Source organism: Somniosus microcephalus, chromosome 1 (assembly GCF_052327205.1).
Source record: "Somniosus microcephalus isolate GS21.2 chromosome 1, FLI_Smic_1.0, whole genome shotgun sequence".
Lineage (NCBI taxonomy): Eukaryota > Metazoa > Chordata > Chondrichthyes > Squaliformes > Somniosidae > Somniosus > Somniosus microcephalus.
Genome location: NC_140987.1, coordinates 23,129,006 through 23,150,078, shown reverse-complemented (window position 1 = coordinate 23,150,078; position 21,073 = coordinate 23,129,006). Strand labels below are relative to the sequence as shown.

Below are 21,073 nucleotides of genomic sequence, written 5' to 3'. Positions count from 1 at the left end.
TGGTCTGATCACCCTCCTGTGAAGAGCCTTGGGATGCTTTACTACATTGCTATATAAATGCAAGTTGTTGTTGTTGTTGTTGTTGACGGTTCTTCAAAAAAGTCTTTTTTGGGTAGGTAATTGCGGACTAGACGATTCTACATTCATTGCCACAGGGAAAGCAGAACAACACTAGAACACTGAGGCAAGTCCCCCTGTGGTTTTCTGTATAGGTCAGGACAGTGGGTTCCACACACAACTCATCATCCCTGGAGGCCTCAATTTGGATGCAGCCTAGAATGTCAGTCTTGGCTCAGTGGTTAGCACTCTCGCCTCAGGGGCAGAAGGGTGTGGGTTCACAGTCCCACTCCAGAGCCTTGAGCACATAATCCAGGCTGACACTCCCAGTGCAGTGCTGAGGGACTGCAGCACTGTCGGAGGTGCCGTCTTTCGGATGAGACGTTAAACTGAGGCCCCGTCTGCCCTCTCAGGTGGACGTAAAAGATCCCACGGCCACTGTTTTAAAGAACGGCAGGGGAGTTATCCCCGGTGTCCTGGTCAATATTTATCCCTCAATCAACATCACAAACAGATTATGTGGTCATGATCACATTGCTATTTGTGGGAGCTTGCTGTGTGCAAATTGGCTGCTGCGTTTCCTACATTACAACAGTGACTACACTTCAAAAAGTACTTCATTGGCTGTAAAGCGCTTTGGAACGTCCTGAGGTCATGAAAGGCGCTATAGAAATGCAAGTTCTTTCTTCTTTTTAAACCGGTAACTAGACAAAAACCCCTCTCTTAAAAAACTGTGTGAGTATGAGAAAGCTCCACAAGCACGAGACAACCTCAACAGGGCAGAAGCGGTGCCAGTTCAGCAGTGTGAGCTCCAAATGGGTCTCAGCTACAGACGTTCAGCTCCTCCTTGGTGAGACCGCACCTTGAGTATTGTGTGCAGTTTTGGTCACCTTACCTGAGGAAGGACGTTCTTGCCATGGAAGGAGTGCAGCGAAGATTCACCAGGCTGATACCTGGGATGGCAGGAATGACGTACGAGGAGAGATTGTGTCGATTGGGCTTATACTCACTGGAGTTTAGAAGATTGAGAGGGGATCTCATCGAAACCTATAAAATTCTGTCAGGTCTGGACAGACTAGATGCAGAAAGGATGTTTCTGATGGCCGGGGAGTCCAGAACCAGGGGTCATAGTCTAAGGATAAGGGGTAAGCCATTTAGGACTGAAATGAGGAGGAATTTCTTCACCCAGAGAGTGGTGAACCTGTGGAATTCTCTGCCACAGAGGGCGGTGGAGGCCAGTTCATTAAATATATTCAAGAAAGAGTTGGATATATTTCTTGAGGCTAAAGGGATCAAGGGATATGAAGAGAAGGCAGGAACAGGGTACTGAATTTGGATGATCAGCCATAATCTCATTGAATGGCGGAGCAGGTTTGAAGGGCCGAATGGCCTACTCATGCTCCTATCTTCTATGTTTCTATGTTTCTAACCTGGTGAGGTGCAAATTGTTGTGCTGCGGGAGGTACTTTTCTGAGGTGGGGATGGAGGGGTTCGGGTGGGTGCCAGGCACGGAACACAAGCAGAGAATGGATCATACCATTTACAACTGACCCCTGCACAAGAGGGAATTCATAGAAACATAGAAGATAGGAGCAGAAGTAGGCCATTCGGCCCCTCGAGCCTGCTCCGCCATTCAATGAATCATGGCTAATCATCCAAATTCAGTACCCTGTCCCTGCTTTCTCCCCATATCCCTTGATCCCTTTAGCCTTAAGAAATATATCTAACTCCTCCTTGAATATATTTAATGAATTGGCCTCAACTGCCTTGTGTGGCAGAGAATTCCACAGGTTCACCACTCTCTGGGTGAAGAAATTCCTCCTCATCTCAGTCCTAAATGGCTTACCCCGTATCCTTAGACTGTGACCCCTGGTTCTGGACTCCCCCGCCATCGGGAACATCCTTCCTGCATCTAGTCTATCTAGTCCTGTTAGAATTTTATAAGTTTCAATCAGATCCCCTCTCATTCTTCTAAACTCTAGCGAATATAAGTCCAATCGACCCAATCTCTCTTCATATGTCATTCCTGCCATCCCAGGTATCAGTCTGTTGAATCTTCGCTGCACTCTCTCCATGGCAAGAACATCCTTCCTCAGATAAAGCGACCAAAACTGCACACAATACTCAAGGTGTGGTCTCACCAAGGCCCTGTACAACTGGAGCAAGACATCCTTGTTCCTGTACTCGAATCCTCTCGCTACGAAGGCCAACATACCATTTGCCTTCTTAACCGCCTGCTGCACCTGCATGCTTACCTTCAGCAACTGGTGCACAATCGCTGGGTCTCCCCCTGACTCTCAGGGTCCCCCCCGCCGCCCCACCCACTTCTCGGGGTCGCCGCCCCCCCCCACTCTTGGGGTCCCCGCCCCCCCCACTCTCGGGGTCCCCGCCCCCCCCACTCTCAGAGTCCCCGCCCCCCCCACTCTCAGGGTCCCCGCCCCCCCCACTCTCAGGGTCCCCGCCACCCCACCACTCTCAGGGTCCCTGCCCCCCCCCACTCTCAAGGTCCCGGCCCCCCCCACTCTCGGGGTCCACGCCCCCCCCCCACTCTAGGGGTCCCCGCCCCCCCCCACTCTCGGGGTCCCCGCCCCCCCCACTCTCAAGGTCCCGGCCCCCTCCACTCTCGGGGTCCCCGCCCCCCCCGCTCTCGGGGTCCCCGCCCCCCACTCTCGGGGTCCCCGCCCCCCCCACTCTCAGGCTCGCTGCCCCCCCCCCACTCTCAGGGTCCTGGCCCTCCCCAACTCTCGGGGTCCCCACCCCCCCCCACTCTCAGGGTCCTCACCACCCCCCCACTCTCAGGGTCCCGGCCCTCCCCCACTCTCAGGGTCCCCACCCACCCCCACCCTCAGGGTCCCCACCCCCCCCACTCTCGGGGTCACCACCCCCCCCCACTCTCAGGATCCCCGCTCACACCCACTCTCGGGGTCCCCGCCCCCCCCCCACTCTCAGGGTCCCCCCCCCCCCTCTCAGGGTCCCCACCCCCCCCCACTCTCGGGGTCCCCCCCCCACTCTCAGGGTCCCCGCCCCCCCACTCTCAGGTTCCCCCGCCCCCCACTCTCGGGATTCCCTGGCCCTCCCCCACTCTCAGGTTGCCCCCCCACTCTCAGGGTCCCTGCCCCCCCCACTCTCGGGATTCCCGGCCCCCCCCCCCCTCTCTGGGTCCCCGTAACACCCCCCACCCCACTTGGGGTCAACACCCCCCACCCCACTCTTGGGGTCCCACCTCCACCCCCCACCCCACTCTCGGGATCCATGCCCCCCACCCCACTCTCGGGAGCTCTGGTCTCCCGCTCTCGGGATCTCCCGGCCCCCCACTGTCAGCTGCCTGGAGCAAAGTAGAGCAACACATTTGGTGGCCAATGTGGAGCTTCAGTGACTGAGAAGCTCATTGCGACCTGCCGCCCAGTAAGAGCTACTCTGACACTCAGCTCACAATCCAACACTACAGCAAGGGTGGGGAAGGGCGGGGCGTGGTGGCGGTAGAAGTAGAAATAGTGATTGAAGGAAGGCCTCGCAGGAGGGGACACTCAAAGGTCCCATTATACAGCGAGTGTCTATTGTTGCTGTAATCAGATCCAAGCGCAGTGCATTCTGATGAAATGAAGTTGTGCCGATGGTTTCACAAGTGATGCCTTCATCAATCAACTGGCGACTGGCTTTCTGTCATCGCAGAATGGCTTTCTGGATTTACTGGGCACAACAGGGCTTTTGAGAAACAAACGCATTACTTGGCAGAGTGCCGTGCCCTCGGATTCACACGCAGAGTGTCCAGCTCTCAACGCCAACCCACACCTTACACATTCCGGTGGCTTGCGAAGATCTTCCAGTGCAAGTATCGTCGAACAGAAACGAGGGAAGGAAGGAGGCGGGAGGGGGAAAAGGATGAGAAGATAATAAAAAGGAACACAAGAGGAGCAAAAAGAAAAAGCAAACAGAGGACAGAAATAAAAAGGTGGCAGCTATGGGAATATATCTGTGGCACTCAACAACAACTTGCATTTCTATAGCACCCTTAATGCGGTAAAACATCCCAAGGCGCTTCACCGGAGGGTAATCAGACAGAATTTGACACCAAGCCACAAAAGGACATATTAGGGCAGGTGACCAAACGCTTGGCCAAAGAGGTAGGTTTTAAGGAGCATCTTAAAGGGGGAAAAGAGAGGTAGAGCGAGGCGGAGCGGTTTAGTCAGGGAATTCTAGAGTTTAGGGCCCAGTCAGCTGCAGGCACGACCACCAATGGTGGAGCGAAGGAAAGCTAAATTCTACAATTTCAATATCCCCAGCACCAGGAGGTGTTCCAGCCATCACTGACTGCCAAACTGCTCTGTGGCGGGCCAAAGAGAAGTGAATTTAGGAAAGTTAAAGTTCCTCAAGGAGCCATTTATTGAGGAGAGATATAATGGGGGAAAAATTTGGTCGTGCCCCCTTTGGGGCACTAACTTTGCTGGAGTGCTAAAAGTAGCAAATAAGTTAGCGCCCCAGCACTGTAAATTGAGTGGTAGCGCTCCAAGCAGGAGGTGGGGCACCACTGGAAGCGTTCCCCCTCTTTCCCAGGGCGCTACCACTCAATTTACGGTGCTGCGGTGCTAACTTACGTGGAAACATAGAAGATAGGAGCAGGAGTAGGCCATTCGGCCCCTCGAGCCTGCTCCGCCATTCAATGCGATCATGGTTGATCATCCAAATTCAGTACCCTGTCCCTGCTTTCTCCCCATATCCCTTGATCCCTTTAGCCTTAAGAAATATATCCAACTCCTCCTTGAATATATTTAATGAATTGGCCTCTACTGCCTTCTGTGGTAGAGAATTCCACAGGTTCACCACTCTCTGGGTGAAGAAATTCCTCATCTCTGTCCTAAATGGCTTACCCCTTATCCTTAGACTGTGACCCCTGGTTCTGGACTCCCCGCCATCGGGAACATTCTTCCTGCATCTAGTCTGTCTAGTCCTGTTAGAATTTTAGAAGTTTCAATGAGATCCCCTCTCATTCTTCTAAACTCCAGCGAGTATAAGCCCAATCGACCCAATCTCTCCTCATACGTCATTCCTGCCATCCCAGGTATCAGCCTGCTGAATCTTCGCTGCACTCCCTCCATGGCAAGAACATCCTTCCTCAGATAAGGCAACCAAAACTGCACACAATACTCAAGATGTGGCCTCACCAAGGCCCTGTACAACTGCAGCAAGACATCCTTGCTCCTGTACTCAAACCCTCTCACTACGAAAGCCAACATACCATTTGCCTTCTTAACCGCCTGCTGCACCTGCATGCTTACCTTCAGCGACTGGTGCACAAGGACACCCAGGTCTCGTTGCACTTCCCCTTTGCTGTTCAGATAATAATCTGCCTTCCTGTTTTTGACACCAAAGTGGATAACCTCGCATTTATCCACGTTATATTGCATCTGCCATGCTTCTGCCCAATCACCCAACCTGTCCAAATCATACTGGAGTTTCTCGGCATCCTCCTCACAGCACACACGCCCACCCAGCTTTGTGTCGTCTGCAAACTTAGAGATATTACATCTAGTTCCCTTGTCTAGATCATTAATATATATTGGGAATAGCTGGGGTCCAAGTACTGATCCCTGTGGTACCCGATTATTCCAACTCTTTGCTTTCTATCTGCCAACCAGTTCTCTATCCAAGTCAATACCTTGCCCCCAATCCCATGTGACTTAACTTTACACGCTAATCTCTTATGCGGGACTTTATCGAAAGCCTTTTGAAAGTCCAAATGCACCACATCCACTGGTTCTCCCTTATCTATTTTACCAGTTACATCCTCAAAAAATTCCAGTAGATTAGACAAGCACGATTTAGTCAAGCATTTTGACTTTGTCCGATCCTGTCACTGTTTTCCAAGTGCTCTGTTATTACATCTTTTATAATGGACTCTAGCATTTCCCCCACTACTGATGTCAGTCTTGCCGGTCTGTAATTCCCCGTTTTCTCTCTACCACCTTTTTTGAATAGTGGGGCAACATTAGCTACCCTCCAATCCATGGGTACTGTTCCAGAGTCTATCGAATTCTGGAAGATGACCAGCAATGCATCTACTATTTCTAGGGCCACTTCCTTAAGTACCCTAGGATGTAGATTATCAGGCCCTGGGGATTTATCGGTCTTCAATCCCGTCAATTTCCCTAACACCATTTCCCTACAAATACTGAATTCTTTCAGTTCCTCCCTTTCATCAGACCCTGTGTTCCCCGACATCTCTGGGAGGTTATTTGTGTCCTCCTTTGTGAAGACAGAACCAAAGTATGTATTTAATTGGTCTGCCATTTCTTTGTTCCCCATTATAAATTCCCCTGATTCTGACTGCAAGGGACCTACGCTTGACTTCACCAATCTTTTTCTCTTCACATATCTTTAAAAGCTTTTACTGTCAGTTTTTATGTTCCCTGCAAGCTTACTCTCATACTCTATTTTCCCCCTCTTAATTAATCCCTTTGTCCTCCTTTGTTGAATCCTAAACTGCTCTCAATCCTCAGGTTTACTGCTTTTTCTGGCCAATTTATATGTCCTCTCCTTGGAACTTATTCTATCCCTAATTTCCCTTGTTAGCCACGGTTGAGTCACCTTTTTTGTTTTATTTTTATTCGCTACTTACCTGGGGCGCTACCATTCAATATCACAGCGCCACGCACGTCGGCACATAGCCCCGTGGTATTACAGGCCTCCCTCCCCTGATTAAAGGGGGATAGGCTGAGCGCAGCACGCACCGGGGCCCTGCTGGACCAGCGGGGTGCCGGGAAATGAGCCCAGCACTCAAGAGGAGTGCCTGGCTGAGCGATCGCGGCTGGCGCCCCACAGGAGGAGGCCAGAGGGGGCAGGTGATGGCAAGTGGACCAAAAAAAATGGTCGCCCGGCACCTGCCGTGGCCACAAGATCGCCCCCCCACCCTGTCGTACATAACGTCTGGCGATAGGTCAGGGGGGCGCAACTGAAGTTTGCGGCTGGGGCGCTGAGCACGGCGATGACGTCATCGCCAGAGACGCAGCGCTGCAGGGCGCTACTGGCTACGACCGCCGCTGACCTCCGGCAGAATTTCAGGGGAGGCATTAGCAGCGCCGTGCCCAGGCGCTAGGGGATTTGCGCCCCATTAGCACCCCCCCTGGGGCACTAGCGGGAGGCGCAAAGCAACCCAATTTTCCCCCATAGAGTTTGGGCTGTACGCAAAAGGAACAGCATTAAAATCAAAATGTTACAAGTTGATTGTTAATTTGAAGCTAGGTTGGTAAGAGCCAGTATTGGAGATATGTCCATCAGTGTGCACAGGAGTACTGTTGGAGTTTAACCAACTCAAACCAGGCTGCTAACCAGCACAGAGCACTGGTAGGCTTCCGGATTCTTGTGTAGCTCGGAACCACCCCATCTGTTAACCCTGCGAGCTCTTTCTAGCATCGAGCGGTGGGAATCCCTGCAATCAGATCTAACCCTACTCGCCTAGGCTTATTCAACAGCACCTCCCAAACCCGTGACCACTACCACCTAGAAGGACAAGGGCAGCAGGCGCATGGGAACACCACCACCTCCAAGTTCCCCTCCAAGTCACACACCATCCTGACTTGGAAATATATCGGCCGTTACTTCATCGTCGCTGGGTCAAAATCCTGGAACTCCCTCCCTAACAGCACTGTGGGAGTATCTTCACCACATGGACTGCAGCGGTTCAAGAAGGCGGCTCACCACCACCTTCTCGAGGGCAACTAGGGATGGGCAATAAATGCCGGCTTTTATTAAATAATATGCTGGTGACGCCCATATCCCATGAATGATTTACAAAAATGTCCCATCAGGCTAGCTGTTCAATCAACAGATAGATTTTTGTTGGGTGAGGGTATCGAGGGATATAGATTAAAGAACACAGATTTGCTGGCTCTGTTCGTCCAGTCAGTCTTAAACTGGCACCTGTATAACAATTTTCTTAATTATATATTAAAATTTGATCCTGAAATAGAGTGGGGGTCGGGTTAAGTACTGAATGACATGGGTATAAAAAAAGCTTAGCCTTGCATTCCACCTTCCCAAGTATGATCTTTTGGTGCTCAAATATCATAAAGATTGGGCCTATACTCTCTGGAGTTTAGAAGGATGAGGGGTGATCTCATTGAAACATACAAGATTCTGAAGGGGATTGACAGGGTAGATGCTGAGAGGTTGTTTCCCCTGGCTGGAGAGTCTAGAACTAGGGGGCATAGTCTCAGGATAAGGGGTTGGCCATTTAAGACAGATGAGGAGGAATTTCTTCACTGAGGGTTGTGAATCTTTGGAATTCTCTGCCCCAGAGAGTTGTGAATGCTGAGTCATTGAGTATATTCAAAGCAGAGATCGATAGATTGTTGGACTCTCAGGGAATCAAGGGATATGGGGATCGGGCGGGAAAGTGGAGTTGAGGTTGAAGATCAGCCGTGATCTTATTGAATGTCGGAGCAGGCTCAAGGGGCCGAATGGCCGACTCCCACACCCTGGAGTACTGTAGACCTGCCTGGCTCAGGTATTGGATCTGCCACAGAGGCTCGACTCAGCTCCAACCTCCAATCACTAGCCGTATCCGCTTGAAGCCAACTCAACCTCAAAAGAGGCCACAGTTCAAGCGATCAAAGAGCAGTGCCTTCTATTTAATGAATAAAGAATATTGTCTGTGTCATATTTCCAGGTATCTAACAGTCCAAGCGATTGCTTTCGGGGCTGATGTCAGGAAGCACTTCTTCACACAAAGGGTTACTGAATGTTGCAGCATTGGCCTAAAGCACTCATTACGGAGATATGAAAACTCAAACCGTCTAAAACATTTTGGGCATCAAACTCGGAATGGAAATTCCAAATGTGCCACAGAGGAACAGGAGGCCATCCAGCCCTTCAAGCCTGTTGCGGCCACTCAATTAGATCATGGCTGATCTTGTATTGTTCCACGGAAGCTCAACGTAAACTCGAGGAACAGCACCTCATCTTCCGATTAGGCACTTTGCAGCCTTCCGGACTCAATATCGAGTTTAACAATTTCAGATCATAACCTCGGCCCCTGTTACATTTTTACTTGTAATTTTTCCACTCCTTTTCCCCCCCCCCCTTTCCTTTTGTTTCTCTCTCACACCTGGCAGCTATCCCTTGCCCTGCCAGTACACTTCACACCTAATCCCAGCCTATTACCATCTCGTCTGGCTTCGAATACCTTTTATTGTCTCTTTTACTGCTTTTGTTTCTTTTACTTCTTTTGTCCGATCGCAGCCCTGCCTTCAATCTATTTTCTTTTCTTTCCAGTTTTGAAGAAGGGTTCGACCCGAAACGTCAACTCAAATTTCTCTCCACGGATGTTGCCTGACCTGCTGAGTTTTTCCAGCATTTTCTGTTGTTATTTTATACTTTAACTCCATTTACCCACCTTGGTTCCATAACCTTAATACCCTTGCCCAACAAAAATTTCTCAATCTCAGTTTTGAAATTTTCACTTGACCCCCCCCCAACACCCCCCCAGCCTCAACAGCTTTTGGGGGGGGGGGGAAGAGAGTTTTCCAGATTTCCATTACCCTTTGTGTGAAGAAGTGCTTCCTGACGTCTCCCCTGAACGGCCTGGCTCTAATTTTAAGGTTATGCCCCTCTTGTCCTGGACTCCCCACCTTAAACACCTCAATTAGATCAATCCTGGAGCTTCAAAAATAAAACCTTCTCAAAGGATTTCAGTCAGCCTCAGTTACCTTCTCCGAGGCTGTAGCGAGTCCGCATATCCCACGCACACATGGTTTCCTTGTTCTCGAATGCCAGCAGCACCGTTTGTCCCAGGCAGATGATGGCGAGGACGTGATTCACACCCTCCAGTGATAGGCCGGGCTCCAAGCCACATATGTCCTCCAGAGTCACACTATTCCTCTCCTTGTGCCCTTTGTTCTTCTCCGACTTGTCTTTGTACACCAGCATTAGCAAACAATCTGAAAGCAAATAATCAGAAAGAATGGGATTGAATACCTTTGTCTAAACTCTCCCTCAACACTGCTGACTCCACACATCACACACAAGCAAAATCTGAAAAGCAAGAAAGCAAGAAAATAAAAAGACTTGCATTTATATAGCGCCTTTCACGACCTCAGGATGTTCTAAAGCGCTTTACAGCCAATTAAGTACTTTTTGAAGTGTAGTCACTGTTGTAATGTGGGAAACGCGGCAGCCAATTTGCGCACAGCAAGCTCCCACAAACAGCAATGTGATAATGACCAGATCATCTGTTTTTTAGTGATGTTGATTGAGGGATAAATATTGGCCAGGACACTGGGGAGAACTCCCCTGCTCTTTAAAACAGTGGCCATGGGATCTTTCACATGCACCCGAGAGGGCAGACGGGGGCCTCGGTTTAACATCTTATCCGAAAGACGGCACCTCCGACAGTGCAGCACCCCCTCAGCACTGCAGTGGGACTGTCAGCCTAGATTTATGTGCTCAAGTCTCTGGAGTGGGGCTTGAACACACTACCTTCTGACTCAGAGACAAGAGTGCTGCCCACTGACTGGCATGATTGAACCATTTGTTTGTTTGTTCCCTCCACTCCCCCCACTCATTCCTTCCACCTCCCCCCCCCATTCCCTGCACCCTCCCCCCCCCCAAAAAAAACAACCAACGATCAATCCCTCTCTGCTCACCGATTCCCTAGTCTCTCTGCTGCTAGCTGATTGAGAGCAGTTGTATTTTCCCGTCAGCTGAGGAGCCAGCCCAACAGCTGTCACACAAACAGCTGCAAAAACAGCAACTTCAAAGATTCCTAATCCATTCACAAGATTCACTCTCTCTGCAACTCGAGTTCACCTGCTCCGTAACAGACACGACCCGAAAAAAATAAATCCATCTGGAGTTACCAGACTAAACCCTCCCCAGTACGCTGTCTGCCGGGTAATGGAGGCCCTCCACGACCGGTCGGCACCGCATGGAATAGTGTGTCCGGGAGACACTGGGAATATCACCATTTAGTTGGTACCGTTCCTTTTGGTTTGGTTAGGACTTGGTTGCTTATTTTGGTATATTTTAGTTTGATTGAAAAGAAAGACTTGCATTTCGACAGCGCCTTTCATGACCTCAGGATGTCCCAAAGCGCTTTACAGCCACTGAAGTACTGTTTGAAGTGTAGTCGCTGTTCTAATGCAGGAAACGCAGCAGCTGATTTGTGCACAGCAAGCTCCCACAAACAGCAATGAGATAATGACCAGATAATCTGTTTTTTTAGTGATGTTGATTGAGGGATAAATATTGGCCCAGAACACAAGGAATAACACCCCTGCTCTTCTTAGAAATAGTGGTCATGGGATCTTTTACATCCACCTGAGAGGGCAGACGGGGCCTCGGTTTAACGTCTCATCTGAAAGACGGCACCTCCGACAGTGCAGCACTCCCTCAGCACTGTACTGGGAGCATCAGCCTAGATTTTTGTGCTCAAGTCTCTGGAGTGGGACTTGAACCCACAACTGTTATGTATTGTGTGTTCTATTGTGTGTTCTCCTCCCACCTGTGGTGGCGCTGTCACAGGAGATAAATGGTTGGGTGTTCTCTGTTAAGTTTAGCTCTCTTTGTTCGGAACTTTCCAGAACTTCCTTTCCTTCCAATAAAGCACTTCATGTTTGAATCTCTGAGTTCTGAGTCCTAAATTGTGTCTAGGTAGAAAGGTACCGACACAACAACAACCTTCTGACTCAGAGGCAAAGAGTGCTACCCACTGAGCTACTGGCTGACCCATATGTTTGTTCATTATATTAGTGGTGCTCTTAAAAAGGGGTATTGGTGCCGATTCTTGTTTGGTGACACTGGGGCAACTCGGTGTCACCCGTCAGAATAGGCCCAAGAGCAGCTAACTTTAACACACTGCCCAGCTCCATCCAAATCATCGATAGATTCAATCCACATTTCCACGTTTTTCGGCATTCCCTTGCTCAGATTTTTTTGTGAAATATCAATTCACAACTTCCCCTACACAAGCAGCACGGTAGTGGTTAGCACTGTTGCCTCACAGCGCCAGGGACCCGGGTTCGAATCCGGCCTCGGGCGACTGTCTGTGTGGAGTTTGCACATTCTCCCCGTGTTTGCGTGGGTTTCCTCCGGGTGCTCCGGTTTCCTCCCACAGTCCAAAGATGTGTGGGTTAGGTTGATTGGCTATGATAAATTGACCCTTAGTGTTAGGGGGATTAAATACATGGGGTTACGGGGATAGGGTGGGATATGTGTTGGTGTAGGGGTTACGGGAATCGGGTGGGATATGTGTCGGTCTCGATGGGCCGAAATGGCCTCTATCTGCACTGTGGGGTTTCTGTGATTCTGTGAAAAGCACTTGGGATCATGTCAAAAAGTATCCTTTAAAATACTGAAAACAATATTGCCACAACAACCAAATCAAAACAATGTTTTACACAGTATTACATAGAATTCACAGCACAGAAACAGGCCATTCGGCCCAACTGGTCCGTGCCGGTGTTTATGCTCCACACGAGCCTCCTCCCACCCCTCTTCATCTCACCCCATCAGCATAAATCTCTATTCCTTCTCCCTCATGTGTTAATCTCGCTTCCCCTCGAATGCATCTACACTGTTCGCCTCAACTACTCCTGGCGTTAGCGAGTTCCACATTCTAACAACTCTCTGGGTTAAAGAAAAAAAATACACACTGGTTAGAATTTGGGAATTAGGAAAGTTTTGACTGGAATAAAAAATAAATAAAGATCGCGCCTACAGCACCAGGAGGTGCGAGGCAGAGTTCTGAGTAAGGGTCCACAGCCCCAGCATTTTTCAACCCCTCAGATATTAGCTGGCTGACTCTGACTGTGTGTGTGAGTGAGAGTGTGAGCAGTGTTATTTCAATTAAAGCCAAGATGTTCCAGCTCATTTTTACAAACCCCTTCTCTCCCTTCGCTAAGGAGAAAACACATTTTAATCCTGATTCCTGGGATGGCAGGACTGTCGTATGAGGAGAGATTGGGTCGACTAGGCCTGTATTCACTAGAGTTTAGAAGAATGAGAGGGGATCTCATTGAAACGTATAAAATTCTGACAGGGCTAGACAGACTGGATGCAGGGAGGATGTTTCCCCTGGCTGGGGGGGGGGTCTAGAACGAGGGGTCACAGTCTCAGGATACCGGGTAGTACATTTAGGACTGAGATGAGAGTGGTGAACCTGTGGAATTCTCTACCACAGAAGGCTGTGGAGGCCAAGTCACTGAATATATTTAAGAAGGAGATCGATAGGTTTCTGGACAGAAAAGGCATCAAGGGGTATGGGGAGGGAGTGGGAATATGGTATTGAGAGAGAGGATCAGCCATGATCATATTGAATGGCGGAGCAGGCTCGAAGGGCCAAATAGCCTACTCCTGCTCCTATTTTACGAAAAAAAGTTTGTGTCGCACTCAAAATGAGCAACTGACAAAAGTTTTAGAACACAGCCGTTGCTCGACTGCAGGCGAGAAGACCCGAAGGGGAGGCATGTCGCGCACTGATCAAAGTAAGACACATATACAGTTGTTAAAATAAGCCCCAGTCCGTGTCCAGTGAGCTGGGTTGCAGTCGGTCTCCTCGCGTGCAGTCAGTCCCCCCGAAGCTGATCCCCCAGACAGTCAAATATAGACAAGTGAGTAAAACTACAGACACGTACCTGCCACAGGAGAAGGCTTGCGAAGCACCAGCCATCTATTTTTCCACTGGACGGATACATGTATATATATGTGTGTGAAAAAAAAACACAACAACACACAGTTAACAAACCGGCCCACACACACACACACACACACACACAACCTTAAATCCACAAACCGCTCGAACCCTCCCCCCCACCACACCCCACACCCACAACATTATTATTTTTTCTCTGTGGCTCTCCCGCAGATCCACAAACCTTTTTTCCATCTCTCAATTTTGCTTGCCCTTCCGCCACAACCGAATCCGTCATCTTCGGTCATGGTTCTAAACAGCTGCAAACTCTCAGGGTCACTTTCAAAATAGCTTTTGGTAAGCTAGGCGATGGCAGAGCCCTGACCAGCCCAGAGAGGAGCAAGCGGATCACTGACGTCTCTTTCCTTCCACCCCCCACCCCCCTCTCTGGCTGCACCGCCCACCAGACTCATGTGTGAAGGAGAACGCTCTTCTTAAAGGAGAAGGTCTCTCCCCCACCCCACAATGTAAAGTGCTTCCACCCACCCCCCAGCCCCTCTCTTTACAAGTCTACTGCAAAATCTTTTTAACCCATTGGTATTTGCTTTAATTTGGTCCGCGGGGGGGTGGATGTTTTTTTTAAATTCGCTTATGGGATGTGGGCGTCGCTGGCAAGGCCCAGCATTTATTGCCCATCTCTACTTGCCCTTGAGAAGGTGGTGGTGAGCCGCCTTCTTGAACCGCTGCAGTCTGTGTGGTGAAGGTACTCTCACAGTGCTGTTAGGGAGGGAGTTCCAGGATTTTGACCCAGCCACGATGAAGGAACGGCCGATACACTTCTAAGTCAGGATGGTGTGTGACTTGGAGGGGAACTTGGAGGTGGCGGTGTTCCCATGCGCCCGCTGCCCTCGTCCTTCTAGGTGTGGAACTACATCAGCACCTTAATTTATCGTATTTATCGCATTGCTGTTTGTGGGATCTTGCTGTGCGGAAAATTGGCTGCCCCGTTTCCTACATTACAACAGTGACTACGTTTCAAAGGTTCTTTATTGGCTGTAAAGCACTTTGGGAACATCCTGAGGTTGTGAATGGCGCAATATAAATGTAAGTCTTTCAAGTGCACCGTGGCTGCAGTGTGCACCATCTACAAGATGCACTGCAGCAACTCGCCAAGGCTTCTTCGACAGCACCTCCCAAACCCGCGACCTCTACCACCTAGAAGGACAAGGGCAGCAGGCACATGGGAACACCACCACCTCCAAGTTCCCCTCCAAGTCAGACACCATCCTGATTTGGAAATATATCACCGTTCCTTCATCGTCGCTGGGTCAAAATCCTGGAACACCCTCCCTGACAGCACTGTGGGAGTACCTTCACCACACGGACTGCAGCAGTTCAAGAAGGCGACTCACCACCACCTTCTCAAGGGCAATTAGGGATGGGCAATAAATGCTTGCCTTGCCAGCGACGCTCACATCCCCAGAATGAATTTTATAACAGCAACAACTTTCATTTATGCAGCGCCTTTAACATAGTGAAGCATCCTAAGGCGCTTCACAGGAGCGTTATCAGACAAAATTTGACCCCAAGCCACATAAGGAGATATTAGACAGCTTAGCAAAAGCTTGGTCAAAGAGGGAGGTTTTAAGGAGCGCCTTAAAGGAGGAGAGCGAGGTAGCGAGGCGGAGAGGTTTAGGGAGGAAACTCCAGAGCTTAGGGCCTCAGCAGCTGAAGGCACGGCCACCAATGGTGGAGCGATTATAATCAGGGATGCTCAAGAGGGCAGGATTGGAGAAGCGCAGCGATCTCGGAGGCTTTAAAAAGTCGGACTATAAGTTGGAGGAGGCAATAGAGTCATCGGGCTCGATTTTGCCATTGCGGCGGGCTGGGGGCGTGTCAGTCGCTTTTCGTGTTAGCCACCCGACTCCAATTTGATGTGGGAAAAATATGCGATTTTCACCTAATTGGGCAATTGATTTCCAGCGTGTGGGAACCCCTGGCCCACTTAGTCTTTCCATCCTGAAAGTCGCCTCCGATGACGTCATCAGTGCTGGTGGATTTAAGGCCTGCAAGCAGCCTTGATTCTTCTGCAGACTGCAAACCTTATGCCCTTTGGTGTGATAGATTCCTCCAGCAGTAGGCCAAAGTCTGCGCCAAGGTTCGATGACGCCACCCTGCAAGCTCTGGTGGAGGGAGCAAGAGGAAATAAGGAGGTGCTCTTCCCTTCCTCAGGGAGGAAGAAGCCTCCCCAGCAGACGAAAGCTGTGTGGATGCAAGTGGCCCAGCAGGTCAACTCTTTGTCTATGTGCCGCAGAACCTGGTTGCAGTGCAGGAAGAGGTTTCATGACCTTCTGCGCACTGGAAAAGTGAGTATGACTTTCCCATCACCCTCAATCTGATCCCCATTGCCTCTCCTCACCAGCACTCAGCTTTGACAACCTCTTCCTCCACATCCCACTTGACACTGACATCCCTGCACCCTTACCCATTCCCTCTCTCTCTATGGTCACATTCACTTAACTATTCAACTATGCAGCCCTCACACTCCCTATCGCTGTGATGCTATGAAAACAACTTACAACACACGGGGAGGGCCTTTGGTCTTGCCACCTCACTCCATCTTTGTCTCCTTCTAACCATCAATGATATGGATTTTCTACACTCACTCCTTCAATCTCACTCAAACTCCACTTGTCTCCCTCATTGCAGGAAAAGAGAGCTCACAATAAGAGGGAAAGAGCGAGGACAGGAGGAGGGCCACCCTCAGTAGCCCAGCTCACCGCCTGGGAGGAGGCGGCCCTGGAGATCGTGGGAGTGGAGGACGATGCGCAAGTGGGGGACGGACAGACGGGTGCATCAGAGCAAGCTGGTGACAGAATAGTTTATCATCTCTCTCATTGACATTGCATGAGTCACTGATAATGATTCTGATGCTCTAACAGATTGACTTTTGATCATCTGCAATATTCAATGTGCATGTAACCTTGGCCTCACATCTCTGACTCTTTCCTTTACTCCCCCACAGGACCATCGAAAGCCCCCGTCCCCACTATCCAGGAGGAACAGGCTGAGCCTCCAGACTCCTCAGAGGAAGCTGCAACCTCTGAGGGTGCAGCGTCAGCAGAATTCAGCGTACCCAGCACCAGCGCAGACACTCACACCTCGGTGGGACCTTCGGGACATAGAGTAGAGTTGTCACCTGGTGTATCACAGCTCACAAGTGAGCATCAGCAGATGCTGGAGACAGGGACAGCAGTGGAGAGTCCTCATCGGAGGGCGCAGGATGCTCCCAGCTCGGCTCCACTGCATGTCGACCTTGTGCCTCCGGGTCCATCCAGAAGGACAGCGGTGTTGGAACTCCAGGAACAGGTGCAGGAGTCTCTGGCAGGTTTTGTCTCCAGGGTCGCTGCAAGTGTGGAGCGAATGGAGGAGTCCATCGCTAACATGAGCAGAGCCTTTGTGGAGGTGTTGGCGCGTGAATAAATCACCACGGAAAGGATGGCAACCTCTGTGGAAAGGATGGCTACCGTAGAGGAGAGGATGGCTATGGCCATGGAGGAGCTTAGTCGCCAGGGTCGTGAAAACATGGTCATTGTTCACAATAGACTGACATCTCTTCAGGAGCGATGGTCAGCTATTGAGCATACAAACCAGACATTCCTGCAAGTCCTCGGGAGTAGGACTTCCAGTACAGAAACGGGTCCTCATGGCCCCCATGGCCTCCAGTGCCCCCATCGGAAAGGTGCACGTGTGTGATAGCATGGGTTTGGGCTTCGCTGTGAAAATTCCAATGATTCAATAACCTGTGATATTCACTGTTTAGACTCTCGCATTAAGAATGGCCGCATGAGTGAAGGATCGGAGAGGGCCCAGTCATCGTGGAACAATACCAACCCCCGCCAGAGCCAGTACATTCAGGAGAGGGGAAGTTGTAATGTTCACGCCTCAATAATACACGGGCTTCAGGAGAACAGTTTAACAGGTACTTTACTGAACAAGAGCAGCTTGAAACTGAAACTACAGAAGCCTGCTAGGGCCTTTTATACAGGGGTGGTGACTGCCAGTACTGCAGTCTAAGACCAGTTATTCCCTTAAAGGTACATACACAACAATTCCTCCCCTTTTAGATAACCAGTACATAACATTCATTTAACAACTAAATAATAACTAATTACAATTACAATTTCCTCAGTAATATATACATCAACTGAAATAGTCATTTATAAGTTCAGTCTTTGAGAAGGCTTCCTGATCCGGACTGGATAGCGCCTTTCTCGAGTATCCTGTTCTGGCGGTGGAGTCAATTCTGGCTCAGTGTCATTGGTTGGTTCGTCAGCTTCCAATACCCCTGCTTCTGAGGTAGACGCAATCTGTACTTCGGGCTCATTACCAGGTGCACATGCTTGTGGTACAGGTTTGGCTTGTTCCTGTGACTCTAGAATCTGGTCAGCATGGCGTCTCACGATGCTCTCTCCAATGTCCACTGTGTACATTAGTGGTCACTGCTGTGTGCATATCGTGCCTGGCTGCCATTTTTCTGTTCGGTAGTCGCGGGCCAAGGCTGGTTGCCCTATCTTGAAGCTCCTGGTTGGCTTCTCATTTATGTGCTGGAACTGCTTATCCTCAACACCTCGTCTTATGTTTGGTTTGAGCAAATCCAAGCGACATCTTAGTCTCCGGTTGAAAAACAGTACGGCTGGAGTTTGGTTGGTTACTGCATGTGTCGCATTCCGGTAAGCAAACAGGAAGTTATCCACCTTGTGTTGCAGTGGTATGTCGTCATTATACATTGCCTTTATGGCCTTTTTAAAGGTCTGAACAAACCTCTCAGCCAATCCATTTGTGGCTGGATGATATGGGGCAGATTTGTAATGTTTCACCCCATTATTCTTCAGGAACCTCCGGAAATCCTCAGACACAAACTGTGGGCCATTGTCGGAACAGATCTGGTCGGGTAACCCATTCTTGGCGAAGATGCTCCTTAGGACTGCAATAGTTTTCTCCGTGGTGGTGGAGGACATTTTAATGACCTCTGGCCATTTCGAATGGGCGTCCACAGCGATTAGAAACATTGAGTCCATAAATGGACCAGCGAAATCAATGTGTACCCGTTGCCATGGAGATGAGGGCCACTCCCATGGATGTAGCGGGGCCTGTGGTGGAGCGTTTTGGACCTTCTGGCATCCTGTGCATCTCTTGGTCATATCCTCGATTTCTTTATCGATTCCCGGCCACCACACAAACGCCCTGGCTAGGCTCTTCATTTTTACCCCTCCCAGATGACCCTCGTGAAGCTCATGAGTACTCTATCTCTCAACTTGGGTGGAATTACCACTCGGGATCCACACATCAAGGTTCTCCGGCACACTGACAGCTGTTCCCTCCTTGGCGGGAATGCTGGCAACAGTGAGTCGCCATATGCTGGCCATCCCTTCACCGCCAAATCATAGACCCGAGAGAGTGTCGGGTCATTTCGGGTTTCCTTCTCAATACTTGCGTTTGTAACAGGCAAACATTCGACTATGGTCGCATGGAATATCTCCACAGGGTCCACTGCAGATGCTTCTTCCGCCGTAGGCAATGGTAGGCGCGACAGCCCATCAGCGTTTCCATGTTGTTTCGTACCTTTGTACTCTATGTCATACTGATGTGCCCCTAGAAAAAGTGACCATCTCTGCAGCCGTTGCGCCGTCATCACCGGAACGCCCTTCTTTGGGTTAAAAATTGAGACCAGGGGTTGATGATCAGTCAGTAGGGTGAATTTCTGCCCGTGCAGATAGTGATTGAACTTCTTCACCCCCCACACCAGGCTGAGGGCCTCCCTGTCAATCTGGGCGTAGTTACGCTCAGCTGAGGTTAGCGAGCGTGATGCAAAGGCTATTGGCCTCTCTGAACCATCACGGAATTTGTGCGACAGCACCGCTCCAATGCCGTAAGGTGACGCATCACATGCCAACGGAATCGGTAGTGTTGGGTTGTACTGGGCCAATCCTTCTTTTGAAGTGATTTGGCATTTACATTCCTGAAAGGCACGCTTACACTCATCACTCCATTTCCATGTTACACCAGTTTGAAGGAGGGCGTTCAGTGGGTGCAGAATTGTAGATAAATTCGGCAAGAACTTATGGTAGTAGTTCACCAACCCGAGGAACGACCTCAGTTGCGACACATTTTCTGGTGCTGGAGCCTTGACTACAGCCTCAATCTTGTCCGGCGACTTATGCAACCCTTCCTCATCAATCATGTGGCCACAAGACGAGATTTGTCTCCTGAAGAACTCGCATTTGGGACGGTTGGCTCGTAGCCCATATTCCTGCAATCTCGTGAGCACCTGTTCCAGGTTGGCAAGGTGTTCATTGTCATTTTCGCCCGTAACCAGGATGTCGTCCAAATAACAATGGGTCCCCGGGATCCCTTGCAGGACTTGTTCCATTGCCCTCTGCCACATAGCCGGGGCCGATGCTACCCCAAATACCAGTCGATTGTACTGGTAAAGGCCTTTGTGAGTGTTTATCGTGAGGTAGTTCCTAGATGCTTCTTCCACCTCCATTTGTAGATACGCTTGAGCCAGGTCAATCTTTGTAAAACGTTTCCCTCCAGATAGTGAGGCGAAAATATCTTCTATCCGCGGAAGCGGATACTGTACTGTGTGCAGGACTGGGTTCACAGTCACCTTGAAGTCCCCACAGATGCGAAACTTCCTTGGGTCCCCAGGCGTGCTGCTCAATGCTTTCTTCATTACAGGAACGATGGGTGTGGCCCACTCGCTCCAGTCCACCTTAGACAGCACCCCCGAACGCTCCAGACTCGCCAGTTCAGCTTCCACAGCTGGGCGTATCGCGTATGGCACCGGTCTGGCCTTGAAAAATTTTGGGGTTGTGTTATCCTCAATCTTTATGGTTGCCTTTACTCCTTTTAGAGTCCCAAGTCCTTCTTGGAACACCTCTTCCGCGTCAGATAGAATTTGTGACAGACGTCCAGGAGCGACGTCATCATCTTTTTTGCCAGTCACAGTTAGTGCCAGAATGGAATGCCAATCCAATTGTAGTCTTCGGATCCATTCACGTCCCAATAATGGTGGTCCTCCATCTCGTAGTATATACATGTATAGTTTCTGTGTTTCCTTTCCGTTATATTCAACTGGCACCCATATTTTTCCTCTGGGGTAGACCTTTTGCCCCGTGTATGTCTTCAATACAATGGACGTGTCCTTTAAGGGTATGTGTGAGAATAGCCGCTCATAGTCTCATCGATTCGTGACAGTTAGGGCTGATCCTGTGTCCAATTCCATCTTCACTGGAGACCCTGCTATCATGAGGGTGACCCAAATGGTTCGGTGATCTTCTTTTGCGATCACGTTGTGTAATTTTAAACAACTTAGTCGCCTGCTCC

General features: G+C 50.0%; 1 protein-coding gene across 3 annotated transcripts in view; it reads right to left on the bottom strand.

Annotated features, from left to right (window-relative positions):
* dok7b (docking protein 7b) overlaps positions 1 to 14,063 on the bottom strand; it is a 163,289-nt gene extending 149,226 nt beyond the window's left edge. For all 3 annotated transcript variants that reach the window (XM_085975474.1, XM_085975454.1, XM_085975463.1), the window contains exons 1-3: positions 13,926 to 14,063; positions 13,686 to 13,731; positions 9,762 to 9,992 (exon numbers count right to left, since the gene is read on the bottom strand). In XM_085975474.1, coding sequence (XP_085831600.1) covers positions 9,762 to 9,992; positions 13,686 to 13,731; positions 13,926 to 13,979 — 331 coding nt within the window. In that variant the 5' untranslated portion in view covers positions 13,980 to 14,063. The remainder of the gene's footprint in view (positions 1 to 9,761; positions 9,993 to 13,685; positions 13,732 to 13,925) is intronic.
* Between the last annotated feature and the right edge of the window lie 7,010 nt (positions 14,064 to 21,073).